The sequence below is a fragment of the Bos indicus genome, chromosome 27 (assembly GCF_029378745.1).
Source record: "Bos indicus isolate NIAB-ARS_2022 breed Sahiwal x Tharparkar chromosome 27, NIAB-ARS_B.indTharparkar_mat_pri_1.0, whole genome shotgun sequence".
Taxonomy (NCBI): domain Eukaryota; kingdom Metazoa; phylum Chordata; class Mammalia; order Artiodactyla; family Bovidae; genus Bos; species Bos indicus.
In genome coordinates, this window is record NC_091786.1 from 2,580,511 (window position 1) to 2,600,144 (window position 19,634).

Here is a 19,634-nt window from a genome sequence, read left to right on the forward strand (position 1 = left end):
AACTCCTTGTTGTAAAATTCAGACTTAAATTGAAGAGAGTAGGGAAAACCACTAGGCCACTCAGGTATGACCTAAATCACCCTCCCTTATGATTATACATTTCAAATCCTAAAAGATGATGCTATTATAAAGTGCTGCACTCAATATGCCAGCAAATTTGGAAAATTCAGTAGTGGCCACAGGACTGGAAAAGGTCAGTTTTCATTCCAGTCTCAAAGAAGGGCAATGGCAAAGTCCCTTGGACTGCAGGGAGATCAAGGCAGTCAATCCTAAATGAACTTAACCCTGAATATTCATTGGAAGGACTGATGCTGAAGCTGACTCAGTGGAAAAGACCCCGATGCTGGGAAAGATAGAAGTCAGGAAGAGAAGGGGATGATAGAGGACGAGATAGCTGGATGGCATCACCGACTCAGCTAGGCTGTGAAGAAGAGGGACATAAAGAATCAGACACAACAGAACTACTGAACAGCTACAAAACAACCTGGCATCCAGACCCTGACAAGATGGTTATTTTGAGGTGCTCGCCTGCCTTGTTTTTTGTCAGTCAGCTCCCCAAATACAGTCCCTTTTTTGTCTTAACCCTTCGCTTCTTGTATTCATTGGCCTGTTTTGTGGTAAGCAGAGCTAGCTTGGACGCGGTAAAAATATGAGTACGCTTGAGGTGACCTGGGCCCCCTGGCCATCCCACCCTGCAAATCCCAAACTTGATGTGAGACCTTGAAGGTCCATTCTTGTTAGACTCAGGCACATACTTGCTGAATTCCACAGGGGCAATGACATTCCAAGTGTTGAATGGGAAGGAAATGTTATGGCATGTGTTTGAAAAAATGCTATCATTGACTTCTGTTCTGAATCCTTGAAAGGAATCGCATGAACCTTAGAATGAGTGACAGAGAGCTTCTCTATAAGGAGGAACTGAGTCTCTCTTAACATGTAAGGACAAGGATGGGATTTCCCATGGCAGGGAGGGCTATCTGCAGGGAAAACTGAGGTATGCTTTGGAAGGAGAGATGGAGTGAATTACTGGAAACTTAAAATACACACTGACACAGAAAGCCTGAAAATGATCTAATTATTGTCTCTATGGCACTTTTTTTTTTTTTTCTATATCAGGTTAGCTTACACAACCTGGGCCAGATAGCAGCAGAAGGTAGTGTCAGGAACCATTTAACAGGAGGCTTCCTGTGTGCTGTTTTGGATCTGTCAGGAATTCTCTGTTCCTTATTAATTCCTGAATATTCAGGAATTAACAGGAGAGGCAAGCCTCTCCTGGGGTCTGAGGAATCCAGGCATTTCCTTTGTTAGTTTTTCTATACGGTGATAAGTACCCTCTTCCTTTTTATGAAACGTATGGTAAAAGTGATTATTTACAACCCTCTCTCTTTCATATGGATGACCTCATGTTTCTTTGATTACTTGTAAGTTTTGATTTTATCTCTGCTGAAAATAGCTATCTTATAAGACAGTATAAATACCTACACAATGTTGAATAAAACACCTTTGCTCCATCAGAGCTTTGGTCCCCGTGTCTTTCTCTCTCTCTCTCTCTCAGGCTATTTCTTTGGAGCATAGAGGCCCTCTGAGTTCACTTTCCTGCCCAGGCTTCTAAGACCCTCTTGAGAAGGCGCTCTGAGCTTTCACCCCATCGAGAGGGTGCCTGAGGCCTCCATGAACAGATCAAGCCCCATGTCAGGGACTTTATTGGTTTTCTGCATAAACCAAGGAATATCAGCCTCTTTCTCTCCTTTACTTTCTTATCGTCGACTCTGGACCACCAGGTTCCGGTCCATAAAAGGACCTCAACAAAGTAGGGCGATGGCTCAGAGCAGCTGGAGGAAAACCTGAAGAGTGCTGCTAACTGGGGTCGGCTGGACTGAGCGTCCAGGAGCGCATGATGGCACTGGGGAAGAGCTTCAAGGCGGAGCTCCACGGTCTCCACTGTGTCCCCTAGACATGGCCAGGAGGACCTGGGGTGATCCTGGGAGAGCACAGCTGATTTCACCCCGGGGAATCAGAGGGCCCCTTCCCTTGCAGGGTGGGGGGCGGGGTGGGGGGGAGGTGGAGCTCTGGGAGGCAGGGGCAGGGCAGTGCCTCAGGATCTGAGTTGCACACCTGAGCTCCACCTTGAAAATTCCACACCTGAAGCGACTTATTAAAAGCCTGCTTCACTGGAGATTGTACGTAATTGTAGCTCATTTACTTTACTCCTACATCAAGATAAACTTGTTTTACATATTCATTTAAAAATACATATGTATACATACATTTGCTCTTGGAAACTTTTCATTCAAAGTGAGTTTCTTTTTTTCAAATACGTACCAATCATAATTTGAATTTTCCATTCATTTAATTATCTATATATACATGCCAGACATTTTTCTATGAACTATATAATAGTTGAGCATTTTAATCACATTTTATCTGTACAGGACTCTGCAAGTCAGGCAAAGTCATAGTAAAGCAAGTATTTAAATAGATCATGTTTTCTTGGTGTTAAATGGGAGAATGTTAAAACTGGTGATTTTAATCCAGGCCAAGGACAAAGCATGTAACATATGAAAGTTACAAACTTACATGCTTTGCCTGGTGACTCAGATGGTAAAGAATCTGCCTACAATGCATGAGATGGGGTGATTCCTGGGGTGGGAAGATCCCCTGGAGAAGGGAACGGCTACTCACTCCAATATTCTTGCCAGGGAAATCCCATGGACAGAGGAGCCTGGCAGGCTACAATCTGTGGGGTCACAGTGAGTGGGACACAACTGAGTGACTAACACTTTTACTTTCAAGGACACAGCACGTAAGATATGAATGTAGCTACCAAAGTTATGCTCTAGATATTTTAAAATCTGTATTACTCCACATATACATTGTATGTAAGACTCCTCACAATACCCAGCAGGACCAGATATTGAAACATTTCAGAATCCTAAATTCCCAAAGTGGATTTTCTAAACATGAAATATTTAATTAAGAGTACTTGTTATAATTTAAGTAAGAGTGCTTGTCATGATAGAATTTAGAAGGGATTCTGTGAGATGATATAATTGGTTCACACTTCTAGTAAAGTGAGTAAAGCAAAATGTTCCTATTATACACAGAAGAATTCAAAGTCACTCTTTCTCTTTTAAGGAAACCACAAAACAGTGAAGCAGGTGCTGGATATGTCTGCTGTTAATGAAAATAATTGCATTCTCCATTGTGAGCACTTGGAAAGAAAGGTGTGATTTCTTCTGCTTCTGCTAGCTGGCAGGTTTATTCAGTTCCAAGTACAACTGCCCAGCATCTGTCCACTGAGAGACGACCAGGGGGTAACTGGGTGTGGCTTCCTCCACACTGCCATCACCCTCAGGGGGCCCGCTCCTGGTGTTGACAGCCATCAATGCTTCACACTTCAGTGCAAACCCATGGAAACAATCCCCAAGTCATTAACACATTCTTTCAAATACACATGCCAAAGCATTAGAGGACTGTGAAGACAGCAGAACATATTATCCAGACCTCTGGAATATTCTCTTTTTAAGTCTGCATATTGGTAGGAACAGTTGGGTAACAGGCATCATCAAAAATACAAAGCAGCTTAATGAAAGCAACAAAATATGGGGAAAGTCAACTGCTTGCAAAGTATTACCCACAACCAAGCTTAATAGCAACAAATGTACTTTTTGTGTTGCAGACAACAAATGTTGCTAAGCGAATAATATTCTGTTTATAATGCAACATTTTTGTTTACCATATTTGGCCATTTTTAAGACCTAAATAGTATGTAGATTTGTGAGACTGGTGGCTTGGAAATAACTATATCTATTTAAAAACAATAATTATGGCACTATTTTCTCTGCCTCGTTGGTGATATAAAGCAATGCGTGCTCGTCCATTGCCATAGCTACTTATTCAGTATCAAATGGCCATCATTATGGCTAGAAATTCAGATGTAAGAGAGACTTGCTTGCAAAAGATAAAAACTTATTCATCCAAATCAAGATTCCCAAGATATACCGTGATATTTTGTACCATTAAGAGAGAAGCAAACAAAATTTCAAAACTCTTAAGATAAATTGTTATTTTAGCTCTGAGTTAGTCATGAACTGGTCAAATCTATTTCTGTTTGGGGATTTTTTCCCCCTCTATTTTGGGGAATTTGACCATTTCTTCTGCTTTCAGTTGCAATGCTTGAGTATGAAGGTTAGCTTTTTCAATTTAAGATAGTGAAAAAAAGAAGAAAAAAACAGAACCGCTTCTGCTTCACTTGTGAACACTTTTCCATTTGTCTTCTAATAGAGTGACATAAAAGTCTTTGGAGGGCCACCCAATTTTTACAAAATCAGGATCTGAGTACATGAAAAACACCAGGTCATATATTAGAACAAAAATATACATCTGGGTTATGTCCAGGTGGCAAGCATTACAGAAAGCCTTCTCCACCTTTCTGTCCCTAGGACCAAGAATCAAAAGTTTGTTAGAGTTTTTCTGTAAAATCTTATGGAAAAACCTGAATGAACTTTGTGGCCAACTCAATACAATTATTGATGCCTACATGAAGCCTTTGTCTACATCTCCACAGGCATTCTTCACCTCTTAACATAGTCTGCACACTACTAATCCTGTCTCCATCATGTGTGTGTGAATGTATTATACACGCATATGTGTGTATGTGTATATGTGTGTAATTCAGTTTGGCTTAAAAATGCAACCAAATCAAAAGCACACACCTTGTTTTCTATTTTCTTTTGAGTGCCAAGAAGAGATATAAAAATAAGTAAATTTGACTTAAGAAATTGAGTCAGAGCTGAGCAAAATGAAGACAGAGCAGATGTGTCTGAGACAGAAAAGACAGGATGTTGAGAAGGGCAAGTCCAGAGGCCTGAGGAGGAAGCAGTCACTGGAACCCAACGCAGTTCAGGAACAGAGCTGCAAATACTAAACAGTGATGATCGGGAGGACGCTGATGACAAAAGAGCTGGTTCAGAGGGGATGTCCTGGAGAGTGGACAAGGACCAAGTAACGGATCCTAACAGAAGACGGATGATGATGACCTAGAAGAATCCAAGGGAGCCTCACCGAATGTGCAGTGAAGGGAAGCTGGCAGGGAACTGGCTTTCCCTGCAGTGGGAGGAAAGCCCACTGACAAAAGTCAGTGACCTTTAAGAAAACTGAGGGGACAGTTAAATAGACCCCACTGCGGCATCTGTGAGCGAAACACAGGGTGCGATGAGGTATGACATTTGACCCTGGCTCTCCACTGATCTGTGGCTCCCTCAGTGAGGAAAGAAAACCCAATGAACTATATCTATTCAAATTCCACTTCAAAACCTCTTAAAATGTTGTGGATGCAGACAAATGCCTTTTCTGCATCTGTATGGATTTGTTACTTCAAATTATGTACAAAATCCACTGAATAATAATAAAAGAAGTGAACGCTCCTTCCTCCCAAAGGGCACTGATAAACAGTTGTATTTTCATACAAGCAGTGAACATAAAGCAAATTTTCTTATTTGTCTTAAGATATTGAGTTACTTATTAAGTTACTCATTGGTGTATAAATTGCTGTGACTAGTTCAGTTCAGTCACTCAGTCAGGTCCGACTCTGTGTGACTCCATGAATCGCAGCATGCCAGGCCTCCCTGTCCATCACCAACTCCTGGAGTTCACTCAGACTCACGTCCTTCAAGTCAGTGATGCCATCCAGCCATCTTATCCTCTGGCGTCCCCTTCTCCTCCTGCCCCCAATCCCTCCTAGCATCAGAATCTTTTCCATGAGTCAACTCTTTGCATGAGATGGCCAAAGTATTGGAGTTTCAGCTTTAGCATCAGTCCTTGCAAAGAACACCCAGGACTGATCTCCTTCAGAATGGACTGGTTGGATCTCCTTTCAGTCCAAGGGACTCTCAAGAGTCTTCTCCAACACCACAGTTCAAAAGCATCAATTCTTCTGCGCTCAGCTTTCTTCACAGTCCAACTCTCACATCCACATATGACCACTGGAAAAACCATAGCCTTGACTAGATGGACCTTTGTTGGCAAAGTAATGTCTCTGCTTTTGAATATGCTATCTAGGTTGGTCATAACTTTCCTTCCAAGGAGTAAGCGTCTTTTAATTTCATGGCTGCAGTTTCCATCTGCAGTGATTTTGGAGCCCCAGAAATCAAAGTCTGACACTGTTTCCACTGTTTTCCCATCTATTTCCCATGAAGTGATGGGACCAGATGCCATGATCTTAGTTTTCTGAATGTTGAGTTTTAAAGCAGCTTTTTCACTCTCCTCTTTAACTTTCATCAAGAGGCTTTTAAATTCCTCTTCACTTTCTGCCATAAGGGTGGTGTCATCTGCCATCCCTTAAATAGATCTCGAATCCATTTTCTTCTCTCCAAATCTGATGTTGTTTCTTGTTCTGATTTAGGTCCCTGTGCTCAGTTGCTCATCTGTGTCCAACTCTTTGCAACCCCATGGACTATAGCCCTCCAGGCTCCTCTGGGCATGGAATTTTTTAGGCAAGAATACTGGAGTGGGTTGCTATTTCCCCCTGCAGGGGATCTTCCCAAACCAGGGATCAGGTCCATGACTCTTGCGTCTCCTTCCCTGCCAGCCAGCTTCTTCACAAGCAGCACCTGGGAAGCCCCACGTAGGTCCCTCCTGTCTCATAATTGAAATGAAGTCCTGAGGTCTCCCACTTCCAATCTTGTGACCTTCAGATCTGTGCAGGTGACTGTGGGCAGGATGATGTCCTGCCCTCATGCCCTGCACTGACACCTGGCAGCAATAGCTGCCATGCAGGTTCCACTTACATCTCATTGAATGTAGTCAGTAGTGATAATGAAAGCAGGACGGGGAGGTGAGGGAGGCGGAACTGAGAGGAGGTGAGGAAGGAGGCACTTGTGTAGTGTCTGGAGAACTGTGTTCAGGTGCTTTACACTGACTTTATGCTCTTCACAACAACCTTCAGAAGTGGGAGCTGTAAACACCATAAGGACGCACTGGGGTTCAAAGCTGTTAGACATTAAACATCTGTTTTTCATATCATACACCTAGTCTGCAATATTTTGTTATAGCAGCCTGAATGAACCACATAACAGAGTTCAGTGGACGAACCACATAAGACAAAGTTTAAACACCTTAAATCACTTCAATCCTGAGTTTAACACCAACAAAAACACTACTCTCTGAAGAGCTCAAATTAAAATTAGGTACTGAAATTTTGCCAGCCAAATGTATTAGAGAAAAACACACGCACAATATCCACATATCAAAGGATTCTAAGGAAAGCTGTCTTCCGTGTTTAATCCTTTCAATGAAAACCCCAGTGATAAATGTTTGAGAGCATTTGCTCAAAGTTCCCATAATCTGTGGTTCACTAACCATAGATTACTTTCTTAAGAATTTGATCACAGGCATCCTCAAGAGTTTTATCTCAGAAAATATGGATAGTTGAATGTACCTATAATGAAATATATTAATAAATATCATATTACTGTGTTAATTTTTACTGAATTTCTACTGGGCTAGTTCAGCAAGAACAATACAATTGAGTGTTTAGAAACCCACTTCTCTACTAAAGTGAATCTTCTTGAGGAACTATTTCTTTTAAATTTTCTGCCTACATAGCATGTTTTCCTAATATATGCATATTAATATAATACACATATTAACACATATAATTCTCCAAATATGCATTATATATAATGTGTATCTTAACCTAATATATATTGTGATAATTATATATATAAACAAACATATGTAAGTGAATGGATTTAACTTGGCATTCCACAATCTTATATTTACAACATACTTTACTAAGAGACACAACGAACTTCCCGCAATGACTACTCTGTATGAGCCATTTTATGTTAACACTTGGTATAAACTGACACGTGGAACATGGTTATATAATTGTCAAAGCAGGTGTAAGACCAGGAAAGAGTGTAAGTCACCATGAGAGGGCTAATCTTTCAACAAAAAAGGAGCTTATTAACTCATCTCTCATTGACTCATCAATTTGGAAATCAATTTTAGATTTCTATTCTACCCTATTTCTTAAAAATTTACAAAGCATGTCAAACAACAAGCCAAGGTGTACCAACCCTTCTTGTCTAGAATGCTGTTAGTATTCTAGCAAGAGCTGTTGTCTGGAAATTTTGACGTAACTGTTCTTTACTGTTATGCTCAAAATGTAATATACCTTCATCAGCACGAACTTAATCGGGAAACCCCCTTATTTGGAATGTCTCCCAAGGAATCAAATTAGGCCTAATTATGCTTAATGGCAATGTCTGCTGCTTAATTTGGATGGTAATTCTGCTTAATTGAGATGCCTTCAGGTGTCTAAGTGGTGCTCTTGTTTGAGGATCCGTGTGAGCCTATCCATGCAGAAGCGTTGCTTGTTCTCTGAGCATCTCACCAAAGTAAACGAAGGAAGGCAAAGAAATTTCTGGAGCAGTGTAACACAAAATTCCTGAAATTTAACTTGTTAATTGTTATGTGTTCAGAGTCAACAAAATATATACGAAGCCTTTACAAAAACCTATGTAAGTGTGCACAAACATGAGAGAGAAAAGTGAACTTGTATAATGAGAGAAATCCATAAACCCAAACTGCATAAATTCAGTATTTCATTTGTCATTTTGCAGCTTGGCCAGGTTTTAAAATCAACTTCAAAATACCAAGGAAAAAATTTCATGAGTTTTAATTAATCTTAGCCCACTGGTGTCCAGTGGAACAGGAAGATAATGGGACGTGAAACATTTCAAAAGCAAAAGAGGAATCTGGTGATAACTGAAAACTCTTCCCTCGACCTCTTGCTTATCTGTGTGTGGTAGACATGACTTGTCACCAACAACCACTGGCCCTTTCTCTGACTTCCAGATGGTTCTTTCCTCCAGCTGCTCAGTATCTTGAGCATGGACATCTAGCTCAGGTGGTCTTAAGGAGAGCATCTAGGAGTTTCTAGACAATTCCTGCCATTTCTCAGGAAGACATGCAGTGTTTCTTCCTTGAGCATTGAACGTGATGGTATGGTAGCATCTTGTGACCTGAGGGGTATGTGATCATTACTCAGAGAGCAAAGCAGAGAGAAAGGCACACACCAGAGCCCTCAGCTTCTTAATTAAACCTGGAATCTCCCTGGCTCTGCCCTTTCATTGCATGAAACAACATTTCCCTAAAAACGTTTGGCTTTTAGTCAGCTCTTCTATTATCTACAGCCAAGAGCATCCTATCAGCGCACTGAATAACCTACCGCTTCATTTCCTTGTGGTTCTCATCAAAGTGATAATGGAACAGATAGCTGCAAAAGAAATGACTCTTCTTCCAGGAGGAAGAAAGCTGACTAAGAGGCTATCAGAGCTCTGCAAAGAGCACACATGTTTCTATCCTGAAATAGAAGTAAACAGCTCTGAAATCTTACCTTCCTGGGTCTCAGCTTCCTTGCTGTCGAATGAAGGGTTTAGACAAGAGTAACTCTAAGCTGCTGTTGTCTGCATAGAGATTTTGGTCATTCTAGTACATACAGTGTGGACAGAGAGTGTCGCCTGCCACGTCAGTAAATGAAGGATGTTGTGTCCATCAAGCCCCCAGTCTCTGCCTCGTGGGGGCACTCAAGGTGGAGGAAAGCAGGACACTGGCCCTGGAAGGTTAAGATGGACATCCAAGCAGGGATTCCATTGAGTCCAGGCTCTGCATCTTCCCATGTATAGAAAAGAGCTAAAATTCACTGAATTCAAATGTCCACTTTTCTTCTATTAACAGTAATCTTTTGATGTTTGACTACCTATTTTTCCCAAAAAAACTGCTATATATCCTGATTCCTCCCTGACCTGCCCTGAACAGCCCCCTGCAGTCATCTGAGAGCCGTCTCATGGGCGTACATCCTCCGTGCATGCATGCCTGCTTCGTCACTCAGTCGTGTCTTCTCAGTCAGAGAAGCCTGACTCCCAGGCTCCTCTGTCCATGGGATTCTCCAGGCAAGAATACTGGAGTGGGTTGGCATTCCCTCCTCCAGGGGATCTTCCTGACTCAGGATCGAATCCACGTCTCCTGCATCTCTTGCATTGTAGGCAGTTTCCTTACCACTGAGCCACCAGGGAAGCCCCTATGTCCTCTGTATGCCCTCCAAGTGACACTAATCCTCAACTTTCAGGTTGTGCCTTTTTTCAGTTGACAATAGGAAAGACATAGAAACACTGATATATAGGGATATCTTTCATATAGAAAAATATTTATGATTATCCATATGTAATCTGGATGTAAATGAATTTTAAACTATTGGGAGTGAGTTAACCAAATTCCCTGAAGATTTCATCTGGAGCTTCTGCTTTCGTGCTGAAATGCCAGGGCATCGTCCATATAAGAGTTTAGTATTTCAAAACTTGACGTGGATACTTCTGCTTGCAAGATCACCATCACTGATGGTGGAGCCCAGTGCACCGTCCAACGGCCCTGAGAGAAATGTGATGCTGCCAGCAGGACTCTCTTTGGCTCTCTCTGGCCTCTCTGCACAATGTCACACTCATCCCAGGTTTCGGCAGCTAAGGACACACCTGGGAATCCCGAGCTGACCTCTCTGAGGGACACACATTTGGAGATATAGCAAGCCCCTCACTCTCACTGCACCCAGAGCCAAACCCATTCTCTCTTCCCTTAAACAGCTGGTTTCTGAGGCCCTTTCCCTGTTTCCAGGTAGAGAGAACTTAGAATCTAATTGTTCCAACCTGGGATGATTAGGAGAATAAAGAAGGGTGTTATCATCAGTAATTATGTAAGGACAGTGGATGTTCACTGGGAGTCCCCCGGGAGGCTGGACCTTATGTCCATTCTGGCCAGGGTTTCACCACCCACCCCAAAGCCATTCTGGATTCCTTCTCCTCTCCCCTTGCAGCAGGTGCCACAGGGGAAGCCATGTGTTCACAGTGTTAAGAGAATCAAGACCACCTGCCCACGGATCGTCCTCTTTCACTCCCTACATTCCACCTGGAGGCCATCGACTGATTACTGCCTGCTACTGCGATAAAAAGTTCTCATCACAATAAAAAATATGTTAACTATACAAGGTGATACATGTTAACTAAACATTGCAGTAACCAGTTTTCAATATAAATACATATCAAATCATTATGTTCCACACCTTACACTAAAACAATGTTGTATGTCAATTGTTATATGACAATCAAGCTGGAAATAAAACCATAACATAGAGGTAACCTTCAGGAGCAGTAGGAGGGAAGCACACTGAGAGTACTTTATAACTGCATCCTAGACAGGCTTTCCAACGAAGGCGGATAGACTGACGCGCCATGAAGCAGCAGATTTTTAATTCAAACAAGATGTAAGGGTGTGTGGCACTCACCAGGTTGTTCATGGTAAACAGTTGCCATGGTAGAGAGTTGAGCTGCTCAAATGTACAGAGGGGAGCTGAGAGTCTTACCTTGTCAGGGTCCGTCGTAGTGATGACCCAGACACAGTGAGCATTGTCTTCGTACTGAACTGGGTAATTAGGAGAGGTAATGACGCCACTGGGCCCACGAAGATTCGATCCACATGTTCTTGCTAGAAATATACAGAGAGGACGTTATTTTCTACAGGATTTCATCTGTGTGGTGAAGACACAAAATGCACATGGAACTTCAAGTTAGCTCTTGTGTGACTGCGATAAAAAACTGTGAAATCAAATTGGCAAGTAGATTTTGCTCAGCCTTTGGAACCTTTGCTTGGTACTTGCAACGCTTACCTGGAACTCTTCTTTATCACGTTTCCCAAAGCGTTACCCTTCACAGAATGAGCTGACAACAGCACCTTGAAGTGAAGTGAAGCCGCTCAGTTGTGTCCGACTCTTTGTGACCCCATGGACTGTAGCCCACCAGCCTCCTCCATCCATGGGATTTTTCAAGGCAAGAATACTGGAGTGGGTTGCTGTTTCCTTCTCCAGGGGATCTTCCCTACCCAGGGATTGAACTCAGGTCTCCTGCATTGCAGGCAGGTTCTTTACCATCTGAGCCACCTGAGAATCCCGACAACACTACCTTGACAATATCAAACCAAATTAACCCATTTTGGGCCCCATTCTGACTCCTGCAGAGAGGGTCTGATAAGGCGTTTGGGTGCACACAATGCAATACGAATTCAGGAGACCAGAATTAACGTCTCAACTATGCCCGACAGGATATGTCCTTGCATAAGTAATCCCAGCCCCCACAACCTCAACCTTTCTATTTTTAAATTTACTTATTTTTGGCTGCACTGGGTCTTTGTTGCTGATAGTGGGCTCTCTCTAGCCGGGAAGAGTGGGAGCTACCCTCTAGCTGCCGTGTGTGGGTTTCTCATTGCCATGGCTTCCCTTGTCAAGGCTCCAGGCTCCAGAGCACAGGCTCAGGGGTGGTGGCGCTCACCCTTAGTTGCTCAAAGCCATGTGGAATTGTCCCAAACCAGGGATCAAACCCCTAGCCCCCTGTACTGGCAGGCAGATTCTCAACCACTGGACCACCAGAGAAGTCTCTCATTCTTTCTATTTTACATGAGAATGATGCAAGGGATGATATTTAAAGTTCCTCTCAAGCTTTAGATTTTATTCTATAACAAATTATATCACATGCAAATTACAACTTAAAATACAGTTGAAAGTATGAAGAAAGAAAATAGAAATGATGACTCCCAAAGGAAAAAGAAAATACCTTAAAATTGAAACAGCGCATAAATGGCATGACCCAATAAAAACGACCAAGTTTTGAATACAAAAATATTTCAATTGATCTTCTCTTTAGAAAAGGAGAATTTTTTTAATGAATACTCAAGTTTTGGAAATCAAATGTCATCCTAAGCTCCATTCTTAACATTAATAATTTGAACTGTGTTTGAGAAAAGAGTGGAGGAAACTAAACTTCATAAATAAGCACTAATGTAAGAAGTTCGGGTTCATTTCCCTAAGATGTCATATAACATAAACTGACTAAGCTGCCATCCACTGAAGAGCAGACTTTAGTCATCGCCCATCCTTCCTTCCCTCCGTCTTGCCAGCTGAGCTTCGGTACAGGTCAGGCGCTGTTCCAGGAGACTAAGCTGCAGCATGAAACAGAACTGGCCTCTGACTCCCAGGGGCATCTTGCAGAGGAGGAGGCTGAAGAAACCGTTTAATCAGGCAGTGCCTAACTATTCCCTTTTCCATTTATATTGATGTAGCAATAATGTCAATATGCCTATTTCTAATAATATTTCTTTTTTGTCAGTATTAACCTACGAATCTCTTTCTTAAAAGACTGTGAACCCCTTGACCTTGGGAAAGCATCCTTCCTTCACTGTACATCCTCAGCACCATATCTAATGTCGATAGTTGTGAACACAAAAAAATGTGAGAAAATGACTTTAGACAACCTTTTTGTTACTTGATACTAGCTAAGAATTAACCTACTAGACACTGATTAACAAAAACATGAAAGCTATCGTTCAAAATATTAGCACTTGCTTTCAAATGAACACCACTGTTTCATCAATACTGAAGAAGGAAACGGCAACCCACTCCTGGATAATCCCATGGACGGGGGAGCCTGGTGGGCTGCTGTCCATGGGGTCGCACAGAGTCCACCACGACTGAAGTGACTTAGCATGCATGCATGCATTTCATCAATACGGATGGAAGGTGCTTTGGTTTCCAAAGCCCAGTGGGTGTGCCCTGGACACAAAGCCTTCTAGTAAAGCAGTGTCCACAAGCACATATATCTGCACTGTGCGGCTTCACCCTCCAAGGGGTCTACTTCCAGGAGTGTGTTCCTGAGAGGATCATGAACTTTGGATCCACACGTTTCTTAAAGTATTCTAATATTACCAGTTGGAGAAGGAAATGGCAACCCACTCCAGTGTTCTTGCCTGGGAAATCTCGTGGGCAGAGGAGCCTGGTGGGCCACAGTCCATGATGGGGTAGCAAAAGATTCGGACATGACTGAGCGACTAAACAGCAACAACAATATTACTGGTATTAATTAGAAAAACCTTAAAAAAACAGTTTACAATAAAATTTGAGTCAACTTACCTTTGTGTTACACATTCCTACTTTGTGAAATTTCATACAGAAGAGCTGACAAACACAGTGTAGTGCAAGTAAAGGAATTTTGAACTAATATTATCCAAGTGCTAGTCTAAGCATTTCAAACTTAAAGACAAACTCATCTGAAGGATGTGTACTGTGGGGAACTAATGTGCTACATTCCCGCTGACAATTTGTACTCCTCCCGTCATTAGCTCCAGCTGCCACTCTGCTGGAAAGTTCGCCAAATCTGACAGCCCGTCGATGGCCATGGGTCCCAGTTGTCTGCTTTGAAGCCTGACCTCTAACTTGACTTATGAAATTCATCTTCATGAAATTCATCTTACCCACTGCTTGGGGAGACAGGATTATTAGTGATTATATTTTTAGAGAGATAACTATTAGTAAAATATTCATAGGAAACTAGCACATTTTCTATACTTTGTGTTTCATACAGAGTGAGTTGTGAATCCAGTCCCTTCAGAGGTATTTCTCACCAAAAGTTGTCAAATTAATATGCATTTTTTTTTCTTTTTCTTAGAACTGTCTGTATTTTTTGTAGTACATTTTCCTAATAACTTTTGATTTTTTTTCTACTCATTTAAAAGAATGACATCAAAATAATCAGCTGAAATGAAATATGTGAGAATATTCATGGCAGGGATTTTGTTTTGTTTTGTTTCGCTTGCTATGTGTAATCTCAACAATTAGAACAATTCCTGGTACTTAATAGTTACCCCCATAAATACTTGTTGCTGCAATTTTGGAGTAGACTGATAGTCTAAGTAGTTAGTTCTAATCCTCTTTCTTGGGGAATTGTTGACACTTTTAGCTGGTACCTCAGTCTTGATTTTTTTAAGTTGTCCACATTCTAATTGTCTACCTCTTCATCATGTGATGCAGAGAAGGCAATGGCACCCCACTCCAGTACTCTTGCCTGGAAAATCCCATGGATGGAGGAGCCTGGAAGGCTGCAGTCCATGGGGTCACTGAGGGTCGGACAGGACTGAGCAACTTCACTTTCACTTTTCACTTTCATGCATTGGAGAAGGAAATGGCAACCCACTCCAGTGTTCTTGCCTGGAGAATCCCAGGGACGGGGAAGCCTGGTGGGCTGCCGTCTATGGGGTCACACAGAGTCGGACACGACTGAAGTGACTTAGCACTCATCATGTGATGATCCTATCATCATCACACCAATTACAATTCATTAGGTACTATTTTCTTGTATCAAGCCTTTGCTACTAGTCACAACCACAAGATTTGCTATTGGTGACAACCCAAAGTTCAACCTCCCATGTGTAGAGTCTCTACCAGATAATAGCAACGTGTCTTGAGTTACCATGATCTCTGTGTGCCATTCTCCAAGTATGCATAGAGGCTGAAGTGCAGACTGGACATTCTCTTCTACATCTCCTGCAGACACCCTGTCTGGGGTTTTCTCTCTATGCTCTGGCACTGTGGCAGAAAGGCTCAGACTAAGCTGCGATCTCCCTGAGCTGCTGAGAGGGGGCAGCAGAGCGAACGTCACTCCTGCCTGTCACTCCCCTCTTCTTCCTTCCATCAGCTTCCAGCACCATAAGGCTAATTGTCTTCCATTGCCTTCACTCTCTATCATGTTTGTCAAACATCCAGGCTTTGAGAAGGATAAGAAGAGCCAGAGAAGAACACAGAACAGCCACAGAGATTACAGGTAAACCGGGACTAAAGCTGCACTGCAGTGTATCCCATGAGTGAACATCAGCAGGCCAGATTTTTAAGCAAATCTTAAAAATGCTTAATAAATGTTCTTTGATAATAACCATGATCTAATTAATGTACATTTAATGTTACTTATGTGACAGTGTTCTAAATTTGTAAGCTCTGGGAATGATTGTGGAGGGAGTTTCTGCCACCGGCCCGAGGGTCATGCTCAGTTAGGATGGTGAGGGTGTGCAGACCCTTCTGCAGAAAGTGGGCGGGTGGCCTCAGTTTATCTACTAACCACATCTATGCTGCTTTGCAAGCTGCAGTTTGTCGCTATAACTGAGTACAAACTGGACTGATGATCAGAAGACTGTATGATTTGACTCTGAAGCTTTCCCCCCTTGCCCGTCTCTCTCCACTCCTGGACTCTGCTGACTCCTCACTCCTCCCCAAAAGGGCTGTGCAGCTGTTCAGACACTACAAGGCTTAGTGACCTGCTCTGATTGTGATGAGCAACCTCACTGTATCCTTGGAGACCAGGACCTGCTTCCCAAACAGTTGCTTCTGTGCTAAACACATATTCAATTAGTCAACAAAGTATCTAATTAAGCAAATAATTAGGTAACTACAATATGCCAGTGTCAAGCAAGTCTTTATAGCAAGATATAAATACATTCCCATAATGGAAATGTATACACACATTTACACATTTTAGAGTTGAGTACACACTCGCCACTTTCTGCTCTTGCCAAGGCATTCCCCCGTGTCTGAATCTTTTTGGAAATATAACACCTAACGTAAAGTAATTTGCACAGAAATCTTAAAAATGCTTAATAGATGTTCTTTGATAATAACCATGATCTAATTAATGTACAGTTAATAGTACTTATGTGACAGTGTTCTAAATTTGTAAACTCAAATTTTACTTATATCTACTGTGTTTTTAAAATTAAACTAGAATTTACAAAATGATCACTGGAAATATAACATATAAAGAAGGAAAGTGGAAAGGGAGAAGAAAACTAACCAGTTTTAAATGCCAATATGTGCTATTTATCCATTAATCATTGAGTATTTATTAAGTATAACATGTATTTGTTTCACATGATTTATCTTACGCAACTTGAAGTAGTAATTTATCTATTTATGTTCAATCAGTTCCGGGAATCTTTACCATTCTATAGTAACTACTTAATGAAATTAAATTGAAGAGAAGAATATTCTAATTGATTAAACTTAAATTAATAGGATATCTGGACTCAGAAGCTTTTTAAAAGCAAATTAAGAATTATATTGGAGAGTGTGATTCTTGTAGAATTTAAAAGAAAATCACCCATTTTATGTCCATATCCAGACTCAGCCAAAATGGAGAAAGTATGCCAGAGGTTAAGAGCTTGCTTTTCTGAATCACTCTTGAGTTCCAGATCTGGTTTATGAAGCTACCAGATGTGTTATCTTAAATTATTTAATTTTAAGCCTCTCGGGTAATCCACTTATTATAACAATCATAACTTCATCCACGATTTCTGTAAGGGTTGGAGGAAGGAATGTAAGTAGAGCACCACACACCATAGCACAGGTAGTAAAAAGAAAATGCACAGTGAGTGCTCACTGAGAGTTGGGTGCTGTTTCCAGCACAGAGGATGCAGCAAAGAGAGAAAAACCTAAGCTCCACGCCTGCATCAGGGGATTAACCACACAGACGTCTAATGGCAGGAAGACACTCGATTTCTGCAGGAAAGCAGAGTCAGGGTTCACAGAGCATTTGGAAGAGGGTGGGCACAGAATGGGCACGGAAGGGTTTGGATGAGATGACATCTGATGGTGGGTGCAGGATGGAGAACCACCTGGGGGTCTGGGGGAGAAGCGTTCCAGGCAGAAGGAAGACAACAAACGCAGGCAGGCTGTCAGAAACACCCCAGGCATGTTCTAGGAGCATTATTAGCACCCAGTTAACACTGGTTTCCTGGAGAAGGCAATGGCACCCCACTCCAATACTCTTGCCAGGGAAATCCCATGGACGGAGGAGCCTGGTAGGCTGCAGTCCATGAGGTCGCTAAGAGTCGGACACGACTGAGCGACTTCACCTTCACTTTTCACTTTCATGCATTGGAGAAGGAAATGGCAACCTACTCCAGTGTTCTTGCCTGGAGAATCCCAGGGACGGGGGAGCCTGGTGGGCTGCCATCTATGGGGTCGCACAGAATCAGACACGACTGAAGCTACTCAGCAGCAGCAGCAACACTGGTTTCCAAGTCATTTTATGTCAGGTGAATTTGAGAGCAGTGGCATAAAAATACATGACTTTGTTATCTTCAGTAACTTAATAAGAAATAGAGAAAAACATGTTTTTCTCCCAATTGACATTCAAGTAAAGAGTACATATCCTTAGAAGTCTAGAAGCGAAAACAGAAATTTATCCAAATTCACTGGAATTAAAGTAAAAGTTAAAAGTGTGAGAAATTAAGAGGTACAAAATTCCAGTCATCAAATAAATGAGTCATAGCTTAGGGAATATAGCCAATAATAATTTAATAACTTTTTATGGTGATATATGATAACTAGACTTATTATCATGATAATTTTGTACTTTATAGAAATATGGAATCACTATGTTGGGTAACAGGAATTAACATGGTGTTCTAGGCAATTACACTTCACATACAAACTCATAAAAAATAGATGAGATTTGTGGTTACTAAGGGGTGCAGAACAGTGGAGGGGAGGATTGAAAGAAGGTGGTCAGATGGTACAAAGCTCTAGTTATGAGACAAATCAGTCCTAGGAATGTAATGTACAGCGTGATAAATGTACTAAATATACCAATGTCTGTTATGTATGAAAATTCTTAGAGTAAATCCTAAGAGCTCTCAATTAAGGTCAATTCCTTCCTTAATTGACTGATCTGAAATCTTACAATATGTGCAGTGCTCAGACCATAGGCATTTTATTGCATTTGATAGATGGTTGGATTTAGAACATGTGGCTGAGATAATCAATATAAGGTCTGCTTTAAAAGTTTAGAGTGCATATATATATTTTCTGTTATATCTATGACAAAGAAGTTGTTGTTTTCTTTTCCTTTAAAGTGTATGTTTCTTTAAATCTATGGGCTCATAGTTACCTGACATAATAATCAGTATTAAAATACAGTCTTCAAATTGGCTCTGGACCCTTAGTCTGGTAGAATGAAGTCATCTTTCAGGTATAAATGGTCTTTCCACTACTATTTAAAAGGTCATTTCTGTATGGAGAGGAAATATGAGTAGGGAAGATTACACTGTAAAGTTCTCAGTAAGTGACAAGTTAATAAGTTAAGGATACTGCTGGGCTAACCTGACTTGGAATCCTGAGATAATACTAGCTCTATTCTGTGACCCTCTGAGGCTCTAACTGGCGTCCATGCAACCACAGTTACAACTGCAAAAGCCACTTCACTTTTCTTATGTGCCTTGTCAACTCAGACAGCAACTACAAATATTAATTCCACAGATTAATGTTCATTAGCATTAAAAGAAATTCTCTCTATATACCCTGCTCAAACACCGATGGAATAAATGCCAGCTGAAACATTTTACTCAAAAAAAAATACAAGTGCATCCTCTTCTTCTCTATTTTGTTTGCTTATTTAAAAAAAAATATTGCCAGTTAAAGATACTTATACAGTTTCAAACAGCTCGTAATATTTTACCCTGTGAAAAATCATAATGGTTGTTTTCATATCCCTAAATGAAGTAAGTATAATTTTAAACAAGATCACTTGTATAATTACTGAGCTATGGCAACCATTCATCTGTGTGCCAACAGGAAGAAAAGGTAACATCCCCCATCCTCAGGGTTAATTAGCTAATGTAAGCATTGGCTTAGGACCCAGTGTCCAGATGTGAACGATCCCTCCTGACTCACTGCAATTTATCAAATGCTTCTATCCAATAATCCT

At 41.4% G+C, this 19,634-nt stretch overlaps 1 protein-coding gene across 1 annotated transcript in view; it reads right to left on the reverse strand.

Annotated features, from left to right (window-relative positions):
• CSMD1 (CUB and Sushi multiple domains 1) overlaps window positions 1–19,634 on the reverse strand; it is a 2,070,704-nt gene that overhangs the window by 543,825 nt on the left and 1,507,245 nt on the right. Inside the window, exon 10 of the mRNA XM_070781602.1 lies at window positions 11,420–11,541. Coding sequence (XP_070637703.1) covers window positions 11,420–11,541 — 122 coding nt within the window. The remainder of the gene's footprint in view (window positions 1–11,419; window positions 11,542–19,634) is intronic.